The sequence below is a fragment of the Bidens hawaiensis genome, unplaced genomic scaffold (genome assembly GCF_021521415.1).
Source record: "Bidens hawaiensis isolate Kalapana, Puna unplaced genomic scaffold, B.hawaiensis_p1.1 tig00031918_1, whole genome shotgun sequence".
Lineage (NCBI taxonomy): Eukaryota > Viridiplantae > Streptophyta > Magnoliopsida > Asterales > Asteraceae > Bidens > Bidens hawaiensis.
Window position 1 is genome coordinate 42246 of NW_027505229.1, and position 21416 is coordinate 63661.

General features: G+C 34.2%; 5 protein-coding genes and 1 pseudogene across 6 annotated transcripts; all 6 read right to left on the reverse strand.

Moving 5' to 3' along the window:
- Positions 1 to 686: 686 nt before the first annotated feature.
- Positions 687 to 2355, reverse strand: LOC143611685 (peroxidase P7-like). Its single transcript, XM_077085860.1, has 3 exons — positions 1800 to 2355; positions 1442 to 1636; positions 687 to 1291 (listed from the first exon to the last, which is right to left on the reverse strand). The coding sequence occupies exons 1-3, from the start codon at positions 2022 to 2024 to the stop codon at positions 734 to 736; spliced, it is 978 nt and encodes a 325-aa protein (XP_076941975.1). The 5' UTR covers positions 2025 to 2355; the 3' UTR covers positions 687 to 733.
- A 1096-nt stretch (positions 2356 to 3451) lies between these two features.
- On the reverse strand, positions 3452 to 4727 carry LOC143611686 (cationic peroxidase 1-like). Its single transcript, XM_077085861.1, has 3 exons — positions 4477 to 4727; positions 4208 to 4402; positions 3452 to 4036 (listed from the first exon to the last, which is right to left on the reverse strand). The coding sequence occupies exons 1-3, from the start codon at positions 4696 to 4698 to the stop codon at positions 3479 to 3481; spliced, it is 975 nt and encodes a 324-aa protein (XP_076941976.1). The 5' UTR covers positions 4699 to 4727; the 3' UTR covers positions 3452 to 3478.
- Positions 4728 to 7063: 2336 nt separating this feature from the next.
- On the reverse strand, positions 7064 to 8493 carry LOC143611663 (peroxidase P7-like). Its single transcript, XM_077085839.1, has 3 exons — positions 8222 to 8493; positions 7791 to 7985; positions 7064 to 7621 (listed from the first exon to the last, which is right to left on the reverse strand). The coding sequence occupies exons 1-3, from the start codon at positions 8432 to 8434 to the stop codon at positions 7064 to 7066; spliced, it is 966 nt and encodes a 321-aa protein (XP_076941954.1). The 5' UTR covers positions 8435 to 8493.
- Positions 8494 to 10385: 1892 nt separating this feature from the next.
- Positions 10386 to 13583, reverse strand: LOC143611661 (cationic peroxidase 1-like; annotated as a pseudogene). Its single transcript, XR_013149805.1, has 4 exons — positions 13339 to 13583; positions 12093 to 12195; positions 11710 to 11801; positions 10386 to 10971 (listed from the first exon to the last, which is right to left on the reverse strand). The product of XR_013149805.1 is annotated as a cationic peroxidase 1-like (transcript).
- Positions 13584 to 14836: 1253 nt separating this feature from the next.
- On the reverse strand, positions 14837 to 16539 carry LOC143611668 (peroxidase P7-like). Its single transcript, XM_077085845.1, has 3 exons — positions 15995 to 16539; positions 15564 to 15758; positions 14837 to 15394 (listed from the first exon to the last, which is right to left on the reverse strand). Exons 1-3 carry the CDS (start codon positions 16205 to 16207, stop codon positions 14837 to 14839), a joined length of 966 nt encoding a protein of 321 aa, XP_076941960.1. The 5' UTR covers positions 16208 to 16539.
- A 1675-nt stretch (positions 16540 to 18214) lies between these two features.
- On the reverse strand, positions 18215 to 21381 carry LOC143611675 (cationic peroxidase 1-like). The gene is made up of 4 exons (XM_077085852.1): positions 21137 to 21381; positions 19891 to 19993; positions 19508 to 19599; positions 18215 to 18769 (listed from the first exon to the last, which is right to left on the reverse strand). The coding sequence occupies exons 1-4, from the start codon at positions 21353 to 21355 to the stop codon at positions 18215 to 18217; spliced, it is 969 nt and encodes a 322-aa protein (XP_076941967.1). The 5' UTR covers positions 21356 to 21381.
- Between the last annotated feature and the right edge of the window lie 35 nt (positions 21382 to 21416).

Consider the following 21416-nt stretch of genomic DNA (forward strand, 5'->3'; position numbering starts at 1 on the left):
CCCCAAAACTTGCAAATGCATTGAAAGCTGGTTTGTATTCTCCCGAGTTTTATCAAAGTCTCGAGACTCGTAAAAGATCATATCATGGTAGAAAAGTTCCGTTTTGGACAATGGAAGATGAAACCATGGGTTTACACATGGTTATATATTAATAAATTTAACAACAGTTCCCTTCAACTTACAATATGTCGCTTATGCGGCAGCTACGGGTCCAAAAGCCCATCAATTGGGAGCGTTTCCTTGTAGTTGAACCACCGTAAGTAAATTACGGTGGTCCACTACGTGGGGTACATTAAATCGGCAAGAATTATAAGATACCCAAAGGGGACCAAAAGAATATCAAGTTTGTGTGTATGAATTCAATCTTAATGAGCTAATTCTTCTTTCTGATACAAGACAATTGATCATTTATTGTTGGTTGTCAAATAATTTTCAGGACTAAGCTACATGTAACAAATAACAAGATGTATAATTATATAAACAACAAATATTCCTTTTTTCTTTTGTTTCAAAACAAACAAAATCACAAGCATAATATTATACAAGGTGTATAATTATGTAAACAAATATTCTTATTTAAAAATAACGTGTACAAGCAATTTTAATTTGAAATATAAAAGACTAGACCATTACAATTTTCGAGAAATTAATCAACATCACGACCATAATATTATAAAACAAAAACGTATAATTAATTATCATAAAAGAATTTAACCGGCTCAATGCATGACTCTTAATATTTCAAATTAACTTTTCTACAATCTCTTCGAATTTCACCTCTATTCCCCGTCAACGGCTTTATATCACCCATTTTAATCATAGACTCTGCAAAATCTTCCCAGAACTCTTCATGGTCCCCACTGTATTTCAAAACAAGCTCAGCAGTTTCTCCACCATGAAATAGTGCTTGATCAGAGCTCAAAAGCCCTTTCTTATTCACCAAATCAGTGAAGTATTTTACGTCAAATGAGCCTGGTGTCGGGTCAAGTGGTGCGAGAGTTGAGTCGCCCCCGACTTGTGGGCAAATGGTCCGAAGATGGCTTGCGAAAGCTGGATCTATGTTGGTATCGTTGTAAATGCGAGATCTAAAGGTAAAACACTGAGCAAACCCTAGGGTGTGTGCACCCGAAAGCACAACTAAGTCCTCCTCATCGAGCCCTTGGTCCTCAAAGTTTTTTATTAAGGCGCGTAAGTTCATGAGCGGTGATGGGATGCTAGCGTTAGCTGCTGCCTGACTAGCGGTGGTTGAGTCTCTTCTTCCGAGCTTGACTTTCCATGATGGGCCACCAAGCTGCACTCAATATACAAAATTGAGATTTAGTGTCAAAATATACATCATCATTTTTTTATTTTCAAATGTAAGTGATGAACATATGAATACCACAATACCCAAGTAGAATTCATTTAAATTATAGGTGCTGAGGAACTTGTTTATACTTACCGTAACTACAGAGTCACGAGCAGCAACTGTTAAAATATCAGCACAAGACACCACGGGGCGACCACAAACCTTGTCAACCTCATACTTGATTTTGTCAATAACCTCGAATCCTCTAGCTGAATTTGCGTTCGGAGCTGCATTTTTCTCACTATCTATTGCTGACGTTTGATCCAAAAGAATGGAAGCATCACATCCCTTCATGATATAAAAAAGTTTAGTACTAACCACATAGTTAATTTAAATACCATAGTACCAATTTTTCTTAAAACATGAATATTAAACAAAATTCATATGTTGATGTTACATGAATAACAAATCTGGAATCTCAATTATGAAAGGGTAGGAATAAATCACTTACGTTAACAAAACAATCATGGAAATGAAGACGTAACAGAGAAGCTCCCATGCGACGTTCTTGTGCCAATGCATCTTCCACCACACGTTTGATGGTTGGGAGAGCTTCAGGGCACACTCGATCATAATAACTTGATGACAAACCCGAGTCCGAATGTGCAGCCACAATAGCAATAATGAAAGAAACAAAAAGAGTTAAGCAACTTATGTTGTTCATTATCTTCTTCATAATTGGCAGCCAAAAAGGTTCTTTTAGCACAAATTCTTTTTGTTAATTGTATTATGTTGTTATGGTGTACGTTATGTTGTATTTATAAGGAATGCAAATGCTAAAGATGGCTGGTTTCATAAATGGTCAAAAAAATATAGATGTTTAGTATGAATTGCACCAAACAATGTTGGAGACTTGGTTCATAATTCTAGAACTGTAAAAGATTTGAGTTATTCAATATGCATGTTCCATAAGTTATAGATTAGATATATATTAAAAACGAGTTACATTGAATATGTATTTTGTATAATAAAAAGCCAGCTATGTTATGAAGCTATGTAAGACTTGGTAGATATCTTAATCCCACAAGTTATACATAATAAGATATAAAAGTAAAAGTAGATTTTGACTTGGCTAAAAGACATTGTTTGATCACCCATCACCCACATGATTTAAATTTAATAAATGTATCTGGTTGATGCATTTTGTTAATATTGGAAAAAAAACTTAAAGAACTAGTCATACACATACCTAAACTTTTAACTTGGTAAATATCTGGAAAAGACTTTTGGTTCTAATAAACTGGGCCTTATATAACAATTTGTGTTTTAAATTGAAAGTGAATAATGATTTTAAGAGAAATCAAACATGTAGTGATTCATATGATGGAACCCACAAAAGGAACTTCTTCTATAACGTTACCTTATTTCCAAGAAAAAACACATGAATATCTTCATGCTATTTAAGATATATATGTCCATCAATATGATGAAACAAATCGAAATCGTGGACAGGTTCATGGCCATAAAGGCTCTCGCATGAATCAGAATCACGGTGGTGTAACATGTTCAAATATTAATCGCTTTCCGAATGAATCAGAATCATGGTAGGACGTTATCGATAAGGTTGGCCTCATATTACTGCTTTAACCAAGAATCTTCTAACTATTATTCAATTATTCTCATGTTATGGTTTGTCTATTCAGACTTTACACCCTAGCCCTCTAAGACATGCTTCCTGATTAAAACTGCATTGCTTAATTCACTCGTTTTCTGCTACTAAGTACGTACATTTCGCACATTCTTTGGGCATTTGGCACTCGCATTTAGGACAACCAACTGATTATCCTTTTGCACACTCTTTCGCATTAAGCTTGTGGAGGCATACTTATTGTTTGTGTATCATTATCCTTAGTGTAACATCAACTATTAGGATAGAAATTAAGTAGTATTTGAAATGGCATTCTAAGTTAACAGCAACGACGATGACAACACCAATAACAATCATAATTTAACGTGCATAGGCAATCTTAATCTGGATTTAAAGAAACAAATCTTATTAATTCATTAACAAACAAATTACAAACAATTTTAATTTGAAATATAAAAGAATAGAACATTACAATTATCAACAAATCAATACCGCGACCGCAATTTAAGAAAAAGTAACATAATATAAAATTAAATGAACTCTTAATATTTCAAATTAACTTTCCTACAGTTGTTGCGAATTTGACCTCTATTCCCTGTTAATGGCTTTATATCACCCATTTTAATCATAGACCTTGCAAACTCCTTGTAGAACTCTTTTTGTTTCCGACTGTATTTTGACACAAGCTCATCAGTTACGCCACCACTTAATAACGCTTGATCAGAGCTCAAAAGCCCCTTCTTACTCACCAAATTCGTGAAGTACTTGGCGTCAAACGAGTTTGGTGTGGGGTCAAGTGGTGCAAGCCTTGAGTTGGCCCCAACTTGTGGACAAATGGTTCGAAGGTGGCGTGCAAAAGCGGGATGAATGTTGGTTTCGTTGTGAATACGATCTCTAAATGTAAAACATTGGGCAGACCCTAGGGTGTGTGCACCCGAAAGCACAACTAAGTCATTTTCATCGAGCCCTTGTTTCTTAAAGTTTTTAAGTAATGCGGCTAAATCCATGAATGGTGCCGGGAGGTCATTGTTAGCTGCGGTCCGACTAGCTGTGGTTGAGTCTCTTCTTCCAAGCTTTACCTTCCACCATGGGCCGCCAAGCTACACGCCAAACAAATCAAAAGTTAAATTCGATCACAAACGAAATTCTAGTGTCAAAATATTCATTATATACAAGTTCTTATTAATTTATATTTTCAACATTACGAAGGAAGTTAAATGATGAGAACGTGTATAACAAGAATAGCTCATAAGTCTACACTATGTACTTACCGCAACAACAGAATCACGAGCGGCAACAGTTAAGATATCTGCACAAGACACCACTGGACGACCACAAACTTTGTCGACCTCATACTTGATTTTGTCAATAACCTCGAATCCTCTAGCAGAATTTGCATTTGGGGCTGCGCTTTTCTCACTATCTATTGTTGACGTTTGATCCAAAAGAATGGAAGCATCACACCCCTGCGTAATATAAAAACTTAGTCAAGAAACAAAACCAATACTTACCTTAAGTATGACATTGGTAAGTTACTTACGTTAACAAAACAATCATGAAAATGAAGACGTAATAGAGAACCACCCATGCGACGTTCTTGTGCCACTGCCTCCTCCACCACACGTTTGATGGTCGGTAGAGCTTCCGGACACAAACGATTATAATAACTTGATGACAAACCCGAGCCTGGATATGCCGTGGCAATAGAAAAAATAAGAGAACCGAAAAGAGACAAGAAGCTTATGATGTTCATCTTCTCCATAACCAATGGACCAACAGTATTCTTTTTAGTATAAATTCTTTGTGTTGTTTAATGTTGTTGAGGTTTTGTGTTGTATTTATAAGGAACCCAAATATTGTTAATAATCAAAGGTGGCTAGTCTTAGAAATGGTCAAAGACAATTATTTATATATATTACCATCATTGCACTTGCAGTCTTGTATATAAACAATGTAGGAGACTTGGTTTAGATCACCATTTTAAGTTGTCTTTGTTAAAGGTAAATCAATATTTTTATAAATACTAAAAAATTTAAAAGAAACTTCGTTGACATTTTCAAAACTTGTAAATAAAATTCATGGTCGTCAAGTGGCAAGACCACAATGCCTATAGATCAGTTTGCTAAGAAAAAAACAACATAATAATCCAAGTTAACCACTTGTAAATTGCAATAATTCACATAGTTGTTACTTCTTGCCTTCTTGATCTTTTGAATTGTTATACTCAACTAATTATCAAAATTATAATGCGAAAATAAGGATTGTACACGATAGCATTTGTTAAAAACTTTATGGAAACAGAATTAACCTTTACTAAAATAGACATGCAAAACCAACCAGTCACTTAGCCCCAAACAAGGTCGCTAACTAAGTAGGTTAAATATTAGCTAGCGCACCGAACATAATACATCCAACCAAATCAATCAATACGCATGTTAAGGTGTTAGCCCCCGCTTAGAATGTGTATGTTTTAATAGGTTGTTTTCGTGATCCCCATTGTACTTTTAGCCACCGTTGCCGATTATAGAAATAATGATTATTAATGTAAACTAATAAAAATCTGACTGATTACCTAGTCTAATTAAGAATACTTAAAATCTGGTGGGTGTTACAATCCATTAATTAAGTTATTATAAGTTATAGGATATAAAATTAGTTGGTGTGTCTGACTTGGTTAATAATAGACAAAAGGACATTGATTGATCACCCAAAAGAAGTTTCCGTACTTAAACTTGGTAAATATTTCAATACGCGCTAAAGTAGACTTTCGTTTATTTTATAATATCACATAAATACAATGTTTGGTTACGAAGAAGTTGCAACGTTGTCAATTCAAATCCAGAGTCCACCTAGGTTTACGTCCCACTGTGTGTTATGACATAAAGTCAACGACTGTTAAGTGGCAGTCGCTAGCCGGCCAAACTTTGAAGCCAGCGTGAGCCCGGTTAAAACAACATAGTCTAGCCAGTGGGGCAACGGAGATCTCCAAGTTTATGAAGTGGGGTAGCATAAATACAAGAAAGTCGCCGTTTAAAAAAAATTAGTAAAGCGGGCCCTGGCAGCTCCCTCCTTGCCCCTCCTCCTAGCCGGCCCTGGTCATGCGCCTTAGACTTCTCACATAAGTAGTACGTAGTTACCTACACCTTAAGACTTACTAAAGCACATTGTTATTTACTGTCTAGACTCTAGTGCTACTTTTTTCTTTGAAAAACACAGAAATTATCATTGAAGTCAATAGCAAGAAGCTAGCTTGCTACAACAAAACATCTGACCCAATGTATGCATGATTGTATGATCATGTTGTCTCTAATATGAGAAAAAGAGAATAACACCATGAGGGCGCGTGAGTATAGTAGAGAGACGAGAGTATATGATAAATAATCGCTATATAAGTAATATTGGTTTAGTTGTTGGAAATGTGGTTCTTTGAGCAGTAAGTAATTCATCACAACTTGAACCGCATTAAGATTTCTCCCCTAGCAACACGCCAACACAACATCAGCGCTTGTAAAGGCTAAAATAATACCTATGGGTTAAGGGTTCGAATCCTATAGTTTTGCAGGTTTGGTGGTATTACGAGTAATTAATATAACTAGAGTAGGTGTTGCTCAAACCACATAAGGACTAAACATTTCTACAAACAATTAGGATACTTACAACTAGCAACAAACAGAAGTACACTAAACTAGTCTTCAAAACACATTTAGTATAATACATATAACTTTAAATGCTAACTTCACCTAGATCTGATATACAAACCTCCAAATTAATTACAGTGTGTATGACTTCAATCTTAAGGAGTTATTTCCTCTTTCTGATGCAAGACAATATGGAAACTTTCATCGCTGGATGCCACATAATTTTCAGGATTAACCGACACCCAGACGGCTCGATTAAAAGATATAAAGCCAGAGTTTTTGCTAAAGTCTTTTCAATGACATAACAGGAGTAATCTTATATTACATGATATATAAAGAGCAAATCTTATTTCTGAATAATGTATACTTAACACAAGCACATTACAAACGAATTTAATTTGAAATATAAAAGACTTAAAGCATTACACTTTTCAAGAAAGAATTGTAAAATTATATCATCATAAAAGAATTCAACCATCTCAATGACCCTTAATAATTCACATTAACTTTCCTACAATCCCTTCGAATTTCACCTCTATTCCCTGTCAGTGGCTTTATATCGCCCATTTTAATCATAGACTCTGCAAAATCTTCCCAAAACTCTTCATGATTCCCACTGTATTTCAAAACAAGCTCAGCAGTTTCGCCACCATGAAATAGTGCTTGATCAGAGCTCAAAAGCCCTTTTTTACTCACCAAATCAGTGTAGTATTTTACGTCAAATGAGCTTGGTGTTGGGTCAAGTGGCGCGAGCGTTGAGTCACCCCCTACTTGTGGGCAAATGGTCCGAAGATGGCTTGCGAAAGCTGGATCTATGTTGGTTTCGTTGTAAATACGAGATCTAAAGGTAAAACACTGAGCAAACCCTAGGGTGTGTGCACCCGAAAGCACAACTAAGTCCTCCTCATCGAGCCCTTGGTCCTCAAAGTTTTTTATTAGGGCAGGTAAGTCCATGAATGGTGACGGGATGCTAATATTAGCTAAAGCCTGACTAGCGGTGGTTGAGTCTCTTCTTCCGAGCTTGACTTTCCATGATGGGCCACCAAGCTGCACTCCATATACAAATTTAAGATTTAGTGTCAAAATATGTATTCCCATGCTTGTGAAATCTTAATTTCTATTTCAAATGTTAGGGGATGAACACGTGGATACCACGTTGGTGTACCCATGTTTAACAGATTTAAGTTATAGGTGTTGAGTAGCTTGTTCTACTTACCACGACTACAGAATCACGAGCTGCAACAGTTAAGATATCGGCACAAGATACCACAGGGCGACCGCAAACCTTGTCAACCTCAGACTTGATTTTATCGATAACCTCGAAGCCTCTAGCTGAATTTGCGTTAGGGGCTGCATTTTTCTCAGTATCTATTGTTGAGGTTTGGTCCAAAAGAATGGAAGCATCACATCCCTTCATGATATAGAAAAATAACTCAAAAACGAAACCAATACTTTTGTTTCAAAATCGTGAAAAAGTATAATGAAAGTTAGTGATGTTTCAGTTTAGTAAACTAGTAAACGTATACGATTACTTTAAATACCAAGTATTCTGAATACATGAACATTAAACACGATTTATATGTTGATGCTACATGAGTAACTAATATTCAATCTCAAATACATGATAAGTAGGAATAAATTACTCACATTAACAAAACAATCATGAAAATGAAGACGCAATAGAGAAGCACCCATGCGACGTTCTTGTGCCAATGCATCCTCCAACACACGTCTGATGGTCGGGAGGGCTTCAGGGCACACTCGATCATAATAACTTGATGACAAACCTGAGTCTGAATGTGCGGCTACAATACCAAAAATGAAAGAAACCAAAAGAGTAAAGCAGCTTATTTTGTTCATCTTGTTTGTAAATGGGGAGCCAAAAAGGTTTTTGTAAGTGCAAATTTGTTGTGTTGTATTATGTTGTTATGGACTTAATTTTGGTGTTATGTTGTATTTAAAGGAATGCAAAGGTTAAAGATGGCTGTTAATGGAAATGGTCAAAGAAAAGTATGTGTTTTGGTTGCACCAAACAATTTTGGAGACTTGGTTCATAATGTTTTGAGACTTCGTTCATAATTCTAGAACTCGTGAAAGATTTGAGTTATTCAATATGCATGCATATCAGTGTTTTTAATTATTTATGGGTATATCATATAAGCAAGGGTGTAGCTTCATAAGGCCAGGGTCAACACCCCACCACACCCATCCATCCACCCCGTTTTCATGTTCAATAGTGTAACTTTACACAATTTTGTTACGGAAATTTGTATTATGTAGTGTATATTTGTCTGTTTGCGATCGAAAATTTTATGCCCGCTCCCGTTTAAGAAAAATTTATAAGTACTGAGTCCCCCATCTTACGTTTTCGTCCAAACTTTTCCACAAGCTATAACTAATACATAAGAAGATATGAAACAGGATCAAATACATTTTACTCTTAACATGAAAACGGTGAGAACCAATTTGTTGTTATTATTAGCTTTATTTTTATAGGTGTTTGTTGTTATTTTTTGTTCGTATTTGCTAATTTTAGATTATGAGACGTTATAAGTATTTCCTGATTTATATTTTGTTGTTATTATTTGATGTTTTCTTTTGCTTTTATAAATATTTGTTGGTATTTGCTGTTATTATTTTGTTCTTGATTTTGATTCTTTTATTGTAATTTTTAGGTTCTTTTCTTTGTTATTATAAATGATTGTTTATGTAGATAGGTATTGTTTCTTACGTTCTCATTTTTTTATAATTTGGTATTATTTCCTACGTTCTCATGTTAAGATTAAAATGTACATGAACCTTCCCCTAAGAGATATAAAGCGTGTTAGTTTGAAATTATGTATTGAATATAATTAATAGCCAACTACGTTATTGAAAAATATGCAAGACTGGGTAGATATCTTGCTCCCATAAGTTATACATATATGAAAATACAAGTACTTTTTGACTTGGCTAGTGATAGTTAATAAAGAAAAATACATTGTTTAATCACGTCCCATAAGATTACAAATAAATAATTGTATTTGGTAGATATATTTGTTAATAATAGAAAAACCCATCGAACTTGACCTTGTCTTACTTAGTTGTAACTTGGTAAAATACACTTAATAAAAATTAAAAATCATATTGTTAACTTAAATTACTTTGTTCTTGTGGATTGTAAATATATTGTTAACTTTTATTTCACTAAAGTGTTCATAACTTTAATGGTTGAATGTTTCAAATGTTGAAAGTTTACACTGGAATATAGAGGTCTTTGTGGCATTTGTAGAAAGTGTGATCATACGTGTTATTATTATAAATTAAGGGGTCTTTATGTAAACTAATTAGGTGTAGGTCCCGTGACCGGATCAAACAACACAACAAACTAAGTACTAGTCGTTCTTGGATCAACCTCACAACTAGTTGGCGGAAACAACTAGCTAGACCGAAATCTCGGATCTTGTGGTGTGATGTGGGAGCCGAAAGTTAGGGAGAGGATTAGGGAGGTAGAGAGAGGTTGTAAGACTTAGATAATAAAAATAATACAAGGGTTTATTCACAAAGGTTGTTGGAGAAATGGGTTAAGTGACCCTTTATATAGGGTCCCCCATTTCTCCAAGTTTACATAGCATGATACAAAATAAACGTACTGAGGTACGTATTACACCGACTCTAAGCAAATATAAAGACATACACAATCCTAAAACTAATATAGAATATTGGCCCTACATTAGGGTGTGGTTCTCTATTTGGGATGTTACCCCGACAATAATAATTTTAGTGATTTAAATCTTTTTTCTTAATAACTTGTATACATAATAACAAACACATTACAAACAATTTTTAATTTATAATATATACGACATAACACTTGATCGACCCTTAATACTTCAAATTAACTTTTCTACAGTCTTGTCGAATTTCACCTTTATTCCTTGTTAATGGCTTCATATCACCCATTTTAATCATCGACTTCGCAAAATCCTTTGAGAACTCTTTCTTGTTTCTACTATATTTCAAAACAAGTTCAGAAGTATCTTTACCATTAAATAGTGCTTGATCAGTACTCAAAAGCCCTTTTTTACTCACTATATCGAAAAAGTATTTCACATCAAACGAGCCTGGTGTCGGGTCAAGTGGTGCAAGCATGGTGTCACCCCCAACTTGTGGGCAAATGGCTTGAACGTGGCTCGCAAAGGCTGGATCAATGTTGGTCTCATTGTAAATACGAGACCTAAAGGTTCGACACTTGAAAGCACAACTAAGTCTTTCTCATTGAGCCCTTGGTCCTCAAAATTTTTTATCATGGCGGGTAAATCCATGAATGGCGTCATCATCTTATTGTTAGCTATCGTCCGACTAGCTGTGGTTGAGTCTCTTCTTCCGAGCTTGACTTTCCACCACGGGCCACCAAGCTACACACCATATATCCATAAAAAAAAGTTAAATTAGTCACCACTCACAACTTTAAAGTTAGGGTGGGATACGCAAGGCCGGAAACATGACACGAACACCAAACAAATATAATCAAGCTTTGGGTAAATGTATTTAGTAGTTTAAAAGATAGGTTGTGATTAGATTGACATATTTAATCAAACATGTCGTGTCCACTTCACATGTTTAACCTATTTAGTTCAAATAGCCGACTCACCAACCTTTTTAATAAAAATATCGACCCATTAACTCGTGTAACCCAATTTCTTACAACAACCAACTCGATTAGTACCTTTAAAACTTGATTATTACATGTTATTCCATTTATAGATTAAAATATTAATTTTGGGAAAAAGTTGTGTTCGGGTTACATATATTTAAGTCATGTGTGTGAGTTATGTTAGATGTTTATAATATAAATAAAAATATGGGTCATGTTCGAGTTGAACATTATCCACTAGCTTAAAACCCGACGACCCCACATAATTAACATTACGAAAGAAGTTGAATGAGGAGCACATGAATACCATCAATAACATCAGTATGTTATAATTGAGTTTTACATGACAACCTGCTCACAGTTTTTACAATTATACTCTCTTAAGGCCTCATGCATTCTATATTATTGCAACATAATATAGAGAGTTCACATCTTGAGATGGAACAAATGGATATTACTTGATTGCTTCTCAAGATTTTCATTGACATGTTTTACTTACCGCAACAACAGAATCACGATCTGCAATAGCTAAGATGTCGGCACAAGACACAATGGGGCGGCCACAAACTTTGTTGACCTCAATCTTGATTTTGTCAATTCAAGTCCCGAATCGATAATCAACACACAAACTAAACGAATAACTCTCTTTTATATTAATCAGAAAATATCACTCTAAAAACCGATTACAATACCTCAAACCCTAACTCGATTTGACTCTTGATGAACCCTAACTCGGTTACACCAAACTCACCTTATTCTAATGTCTAACCATAACTCGGTTTATATAGACTAACCCTAACTTGTTAGCCAAGACATTACCAAATATAATAAACCTATTATTGTGTTGGGCCTTACACTTGAGCCAAACAACAATTGACCCAACATCAATAACCTCAAATCCTCTAGCAGAATTCAAGTTGGATGCCGCATTTTTCTCACTATCTATCGTTGATGTTTGATCCAAAAGAACGGAAGCATCACATCCCTATATGATATATAGTTTAAAAAACAAATTAAAGCAATACTTCACTTTTCATTGTAGTTATATGCCTTAAATCCGTTAGAAATATAATATAAATCACAATAAAGAATTTTTTAAATGGTAATATTAAATCCAAATATGTAACATAAAACTTTCAGATTACCTGCCAAACAGTAGAAAGTATATGAAAGTTTGTAATATCTCAATTTTAGCAAGCGTAAATAGTCAAGTTTAATACCGAATCAGGGAAATATATGATACTAAAATACAATTATTACGTGGAAACCAGAACAGAAGTGTTAGCGAGCCAAGCTACTTTAGATTTGCTTCATAAAATCTTGAACCGAGTCCGAGTAATTAAACAAGCCTGAGTTTCACATATTAAGCTACACTAGATTGCGAGCCTATAAATCATACTATTCGTAATTTCTATTTAATATATAAAATATATTTTACATAATTAATTATCTGTAATCCTTTATCATTAATATTGAATGTAAATTCAATTAAAATAGAGAGGCAAGTAAACGAGCAACAAGTTGCGTCGCAACCCCTTTTTGAATGGCAAACCCGATCCGTAATAAAAATGTATTTATGAGAAACTTATATTATGTTATGTTTATATATGTGCGTGTGTGTGTGTGTTTTATAAACATATTTAAATAACATAAAAAGTTACTTAATAAATAACAAATAACATGTTGAATGATCTTCATGGCCAAGTGGAGATGAAACCAGTAGTTCGTGGCACAACAGACTTAAAGGTGAGTCGAGCTTAAATTTTTCTAAACTACGCATAGGATGAGTTCAGTCTCTTAAGTTAAACAAATTGAGTCGAACTGAAATCAAATGGGCTCGACTAGTTTATACCATATAGTGGAAATTACATGTTTAATCAAGTAATAAACAATTTTAATAAAGTTTTGAGTTATGAATAGAAGAACATCAAGAAAAATGTTACTCGATCCGTCATGCAAAGGTGCTTTCCTTTTTATGAGGTTAGAACACTTGTTAACTAATTAGGTGACTTGTTCCAAATGTTTTCTAGACTTAATTTATAAGTTTGAGCCATATATATAGACCGTAATCATATGAATAACAAATGTGGAGTATCAAATATAAATTCGATAAGAGTAAGTTGCTTACGTTAACAAAACAATCATGAAAATGTAAACGTAATAGAGAAGCACCCATGCGCTGTTCTTGTGCCACTGCATCTTCAACCACAAGTTTGATGGTTAGCAGAGCTTCAGGGCAAATTTGATCATAATAACTTGATGACAAACCCGAGTCTGAAGATGAAGATGCGGAGACAATAAAAATAATGAGCGAGACAAGAAGAGACAAGAAACTTATGATGTTCATCTTCTTCAAAACTGATAACTAAAAGTGTGTTTTAGTACAGATTCTTTGTGTTCTATTATGTTTGATTTATAAGAAAATACAAACGTGTTAAAGGTGGTTGGTTCTTAGAAATGGTCAATGACAGAAGATAATATTTATTAATCAGTATACTTACACTAAACTAGTAAAAAGTGCAGGAGACTTGGTTAATAAACACATAACCCGTTGAATAAGATCATTGGGTTAATTATTCGATTTTCGAATTAATATTGTTTTTCGACGCTAGGGGATTTGATGAGTAGCTCATCAGATTATAAGGTTGTACGTGTTCTTGTTGATCTCAACTCTCAAGTCATGTAAGTGCCGGTATTTTGTATTAACGTATTGTTTAGATTAGATATATTAGTTGTTTGATTTGTTTATGGTTATGTGATTAGTTGTTTGTTTTCTGGTCGCTTTTTTTTAAATATTGTTTCAACTTAATAAACGTTTTAAGTAATATATTTGTATTAGTTGTTTGTTAATGTGATTAGTTGTTCGGAGGGGTACGTACATGGTAAGATGGTTGTGGAATAGGATGTAAGGGTTTAATTCCTATAGAATGTAGCATTTAGTCGTTTGTTGTTAATTTTCACATAATTCCCTGATAAATTAAACTTGAGATTAAGAAAATGGAGCCTCTAAAGGCTAAAATAATACCTATGGGTTAAGGGTTCGAATCCTATAGTTTTGCAGGTTTGGTGGTATTACGAGTAATTAATATAACTAGAGTAGGTGTTGCTCAAACCACATAAGGACTAAACATTTCTACAAACAATTAGGATACTTACAACTAGCAACAAACAGAAGTACACTAAACTAGTCTTCAAAACACATTTAGTATAATACATATAACTTTAAATGCTAACTTCACCTAGATCTGATATACAAACCTCCAAATTAATTACAGTGTGTATGACTTCAATCTTAAGGAGTTATTTCCTCTTTCTGATGCAAGACAATATGGAAACTTTCATCGCTGGATGCCACATAATTTTCAGGATTAACCGACACCCAGACGGCTCGATTAAAAGATATAAAGCCAGAGTTTTTGCTAAAGTCTTTTCATTGACATAACAGGAGTAATCTTATATTACATGATATATAAAGAGCAAATCTTATTTCTGAATAATGTATACTTAACACAAGCACATTACAAACGAATTTAATTTGAAATATAAAAGACTTAAAGCATTACACTTTTCAAGAAAGAATTGTAAAATTATATCATCATAAAAGAATTCAACCATCTCAATGACCCTTAATAATTCACATTAACTTTCCTACAATCCCTTCGAATTTCACCTCTATTCCCTGTCAGTGGCTTTATATCGCCCATTTTAATCATAGACTCTGCAAAATCTTCCCAAAACTCTTCATGATTCCCACTGTATTTCAAAACAAGCTCAGCAGTTTCGCCACCATGAAATAGTGCTTGATCAGAGCTCAAAAGCCCTTTTTTACTCACCAAATCAGTGTAGTATTTTACGTCAAATGAGCTTGGTGTTGGGTCAAGTGGCGCGAGCGTTGAGTCACCCCCTACTTGTGGGCAAATGGTCCGAAGATGGCTTGCGAAAGCTGGATCTATGTTGGTTTCGTTGTAAATACGAGATCTAAAGGTAAAACACTGAGCAAACCCTAGGGTGTGTGCACCCGAAAGCACAACTAAGTCCTCCTCATCGAGCCCTTGGTCCTCAAAGTTTTTTATTAGGGCAGGTAAGTCCATGAATGGTGACGGGATGCTAATATTAGCTAAAGCCTGACTAGCGGTGGTTGAGTCTCTTCTTCCGAGCTTGACTTTCCATGATGGGCCACCAAGCTGCACTCCATATACAAATTTAAGATTTAGTGTCAAAATATGTATTCCCATGCTTGTGAAATCTTAATTTCTATTTCAAATGTTAGGGGATGAACACGTGGATACCACGTTGGTGTACCCATGTTTAACAGATTTAAGTTATAGGTGTTGAGTAGCTTGTTCTACTTACCACGACTACAGAATCACGAGCTGCAACAGTTAAGATATCGGCACAAGATACCACAGGGCGACCGCAAACCTTGTCAACCTCAGACTTGATTTTATCGATAACCTCGAAGCCTCTAGCTGAATTTGCGTTAGGGGCTGCATTTTTCTCAGTATCTATTGTTGAGGTTTGGTCCAAAAGAATGGAAGCATCACATCCCTTCATGATATAGAAAAATAACTCAAAAACGAAACCAATACTTTTGTTTCAAAATCGTGAAAAAGTATAATGAAAGTTAGTGATGTTTCAGTTTAGTAAACTAGTAAACGTATACGATTACTTTAAATACCAAGTATTCTGAATACATGAACATTAAACACGATTTATATGTTGATGCTACATGAGTAACTAATATTCAATCTCAAATACATGATAAGTAGGAATAAATTACTCACATTAACAAAACAATCATGAAAATGAAGACGCAATAGAGAAGCACCCATGCGACGTTCTTGTGCCAATGCATCCTCCAACACACGTCTGATGGTCGGGAGGGCTTCAGGGCACACTCGATCATAATAACTTGATGACAAACCAGAGTCTGAATGTGCGGCTACAATACCAAAAATGAAAGAAACCAAAAGAGTAAAGCAGCTTATTTTGTTCATCTTGTTTGTAAATGGGGAGCCAAAAAGGTTTTTGTAAGTGCAAATTTGTTGTGTTGTATTATGTTGTTATGGACTTAATTTTGGTGTTATGTTGTATTTAAAGGAATGCAAAGGTTAAAGATGGCTGTTAATGGAAATGGTCAAAGAAAAGTATGTGTTTTGGTTGCACCAAACAATTTTGGAGACTTGGTTCATAATGTTTTGAGACTTGGTTCATAATTCTAGAACTCGTGAAAGATTTGAGTTATTCAATATGCATGCATATCAGTGTTTTTAATTATTTATGGGTATATCATATAAGCAAGGGTGTAGCTTCATAAGGCCAGGGTCAACACCCCACCACACCCATCCATCCACCCCGTTTTCATGTTCAATAGTGTAACTTTACACAATTTTGTTACGGAAATTTGTATTATGTAGTGTATATTTGTCTGTTTGCGATCGAAAATTTTATGCCCGCTCCCGTTTAAGAAAAATTTATAAGTACTGAGTCCCCCATCTTACGTTTTCGTCCAAACTTTTCCACAAGCTATAACTAATACATAAGAAGATATGAAACAGGATCAAATACATTTTACTCTTAACATGAAAACGGTGAGAACCAATTTGTTGTTATTATTAGCTTTATTTTTATAGGTGTTTGTTGTTATTTTTTGTTCGTATTTGCTAATTTTAGATTATGAGACGTTATAAGTATTTCCTGATTTATATTTTGTTGTTATTATTTGATGTTTTCTTTTGCTTTTATAAATATTTGTTGGTATTTGCTGTTATTATTTTGTTCTTGATTTTGATTCTTTTATTGTAATTTTTAGGTTCTTTTCTTTGTTATTATAAATGATTGTTTATGTAGATAGGTATTGTTTCTTACGTTCTCATTTTTTTATAATTTGGTATTATTTCCTACGTTCTCATGTTAAGATTAAAATGTACATGAACCTTCCCCTAAGAGATATAAAGCGTGTTAGTTTGAAATTATGTATTGAATATAATTAATAGCCAACTACGTTATTGAAAAATATGCAAGACTGGGTAGATATCTTGCTCCCATAAGTTATACATATATGAAAATACAAGTACTTTTTGACTTGGCTAGTGATAGTTAATAAAGAAAAATACATTGTTTAATCACGTCCCATAAGATTACAAATAAATAATTGTATTTGGTAGATATATTTGTTAATAATAGAAAAACCCATCGAACTTGACCTTGTCTTACTTAGTTGTAACTTGGTAAAATACACTTAATAAAAATTAAAAATCATATTGTTAACTTAAATTACTTTGTTCTTGTGGATTGTAAATATATTGTTAACTTTTATTTCACTAAAGTGTTCATAACTTTAATGGTTGAATGTTTCAAATGTTGAAAGTTTACACTGGAATATAGAGGTCTTTGTGGCATTTGTAGAAAGTGTGATCATACGTGTTATTATTATAAATTAAGGGGTCTTTATGTAAACTAATTAGGTGTAGGTCCCGTGACCGGATCAAACAACACAACAAACTAAGTACTAGTCGTTCTTGGATCAACCTCACAACTAGTTGGCGGAAACAACTAGCTAGACCGAAATCTCGGATCTTGTGGTGTGATGTGGGAGCCGAAAGTTAGGGAGAGGGTTAGGGAGGTAGAGAGAGGTTGTAAGACTTAGATAATAATAATAATACAAGGGTTTATTCACAAAGGTTGTTGGAGAAATGGGTTAAGTGACCCTTTATATAGGGTCCCCCATTTCTCCAAGTTTACATAGCATGATACAAAATAAACGTACTGAGGTACGTATTACACCGACTCTAAGCACATATAAAGACATACACAATCCTAAAACTAATATAGAATATTGGCCTTACATTAGGGTGTGGTTCTCTATTTGGGATGTTACCCCGACAATAATAATTTTAGTGATTTAAATCTTTTTTCTTAATAACTTGTATACATAATAACAAACACATTACAAACAATTTTTAATTTATAATATATACGACATAACACTTGATCGACCCTTATTACTTCAAATTAACTTTTCTACAGTCTTGTCGAATTTCACCTTTATTCCTTGTTAATGGCTTCATATCACCCATTTTAATCATCGACTTCGCAAAATCCTTTGAGAACTCTTTCTTGTTTCTACTATATTTCAAAACAAGTTCAGAAGTATCTTTACCATTAAATAGTGCTTGATCAGTACTCAAAAGCCCTTTTTTACTCACTATATCGAAAAAGTATTTCACATCAAACGAGCCTGGTGTCGGGTCAAGTGGTGCAAGCATGGTGTCACCCCCAACTTGTGGGCAAATGGCTTGAACGTGGCTCGCAAAGGCTGGATCAATGTTGGTCTCATTGTAAATACGAGACCTAAAGGTTCGACACTGAGCAAACCCTAGTGTGTGTGCACCTGAAAGCACAACTAAGTCTTTCTCATTGAGCCCTTGGTCCTCAAAATTTTTTATCATGGCGGGTAAATCCATGAATGGCGTCATCATCTTATTGTTAGCTATCGTCCGACTAGCTGTGGTTGAGTCTCTTCTTCCGAGCTTGACTTTCCACCACGGGCCACCAAGCTACACACCATATATCCATAAAAAAAAGTTAAATTAGTCACCACTCACAACTTTAAAGTTAGGGTGGGATACGCAAGGCCGGAAACATGACACGAACACCAAACAAATATAATCAAGCTTTGGGTAAATGTATTTAGTAGTTTAAAAGATAGGTTGTGATTAGATTGACATATTTAATCAAACATGTCGTGTCCACTTCACATGTTTAACCTATTTAGTTCAAATAGCCGACTCACCAACCTTTTTAATAAAAATATCGACCCATTAACTCGTGTAACCCAATTTCTTACAACAACCAACTCGATTAGTACCTTTAAAACTTGATTATTACATGTTATTCCATTTATAGATTAAAATATTAATTTTGGGAAAAAGTTGTGTTCGGGTTACATATATTTAAGTCATGTGTGTGAGTTATGTTAGATGTTTATAATATAAATAAAAATATGGGTCATGTTCGAGTTGAACATTATCCACTAGCTTAAAACCCGACGACCCCACATAATTAACATTACGAAAGAAGTTGAATGAGGAGCACATGAATACCATCAATAACATCAGTATGTTATAATTGAGTTTTACATGACAACCTGCTCACAGTTTTTACAATTATACTCTCTTAAGGCCTCATGCATTCTATATTATTGCAACATAATATAGAGAGTTCACATCTTGAGATGGAACAAATGGATATTACTTGATTGCTTCTCAAGATTTTCATTGACATGTTTTACTTACCGCAACAACAGAATCACGATCTGCAATAGCTAAGATGTCGGCACAAGACACAATGGGGCGGCCACAAACTTTGTTGACCTCAATCTTGATTTTGTCAATTCAAGTCCCGAATCGATAATCAACACACAAACTAAACGAATAACTCTCTTTTATATTAATCAGAAAATATCACTCTAAAAACCGATTACAATACCTCAAACCCTAACTCGGTTTGACTCTTGATGAACCCTAACTCGGTTACACCAAACTCACCTTATTCTAATGTCTAACCATAACTCGGTTTATATAGACTAACCCTAACTTGTTAGCCAAGACATTACCAAATATAATAAACCTATTATTGTGTTGGGCCTTACACTTGAGCCAAACAACAATTGACCCAACATCAATAACCTCAAATCCTCTAGCAGAATTCAAGTTGGATGCCGCATTTTTCTCACTATCTATCGTTGATGTTTGATCCAAAAGAACGGAAGCATCACATCCCTATATGATATATAGTTTAAAAAACAAATTAAAGCAATACTTCACTTGTCATTGTAGTTATATGCCTTAGATCCGTTAGAAATATAATATAAATCACAATAAAGAATTTTTTAAATGGTAATATTAAATCCAAATATGTAACATAAAACTTTCAGATTACCTGCCAAACAGTAGAAAGTATATGAAAGTTTGTAATATCTCAATTTTAGCAAGCGTAAATAGTCAAGTTTAATACCGAATCAGGGAAATATATGATACTAAAATACAATTATTACGTGGAAACCAGAACAGAAGTGTTAGCGAGCCAAGCTACTTTAGATTTGCTTCATAAAATCTTGAACCGAGTCCGAGTAATTAAACAAGCCTGAGTTTCACATATTAAGCTACACTAGATTGCGAGCCTATAAATCATACTATTCGTAATTTCTATTTAATATATAAAATATATTTTACATAATTAATTATCTGTAATCCTTTATCATTAATATTGAATGTAAATTCAATTAAAATAGAGAGGCAAGTAAACGAGCAACAAGTTGCGTCGCAACCCCTTTTTGAATGGCAAACCCGATCCGTAATAAAAATGTATTTATGAGAAACTTATATTATGTTATGTTTATATATGTGCGTGTGTGTGTGTGTTTTATAAACATATTTAAATAACATAAAAAGTTACTTAATAAATAACAAATAACATGTTGAATGATCTTCATGGCCAAGTGGAGATGAAACCAGTAGTTCGTGGCACAACAGACTTAAAGGTGAGTCGAGCTTAAATTTTTCTAAACTACGCATAGGATGAGTTCAGTCTCTTAAGTTAAACAAATTGAGTCGAACTGAAATCAAATGGGCTCGACTAGTTTATACCATATAGTGGAAATTACATGTTTAATCAAGTAATAAACAATTTTAATAAAGTTTTGAGTTATGAATAGAAGAACATCAAGAAAAATGTTACTCGATCCGTCATGCAAAGGTGCTTTCCTTTTTATGAGGTTAGAACACTTGTTAACTAATTAGGTGACTTGTTCCAAATGTTTTCTAGACTTAATTTATAAGTTTGAGCCATATATATAGACCGTAATCATATGAATAACAAATGTGGAGTATCAAATATAAATTCGATAAGAGTAAGTTGCTTACGTTAACAAAACAATCATGAAAATGTAAACGTAATAGAGAAGCACCCATGCGCTGTTCTTGTGCCACTGCATCTTCAACCACAAGTTTGATGGTTAGCAGAGCTTCAGGGCAAATTTGATCATAATAACTTGATGACAAACCCGAGTCTGAAGATGAAGATGCGGAGACAATAAAAATAATGAGCGAGACAAGAAGAGACAAGAAACTTATGATGTTCATCTTCTTCAAAACTGATAACTAAAAGTGTGTTTTAGTACAGATTCTTTGTGTTCTATTATGT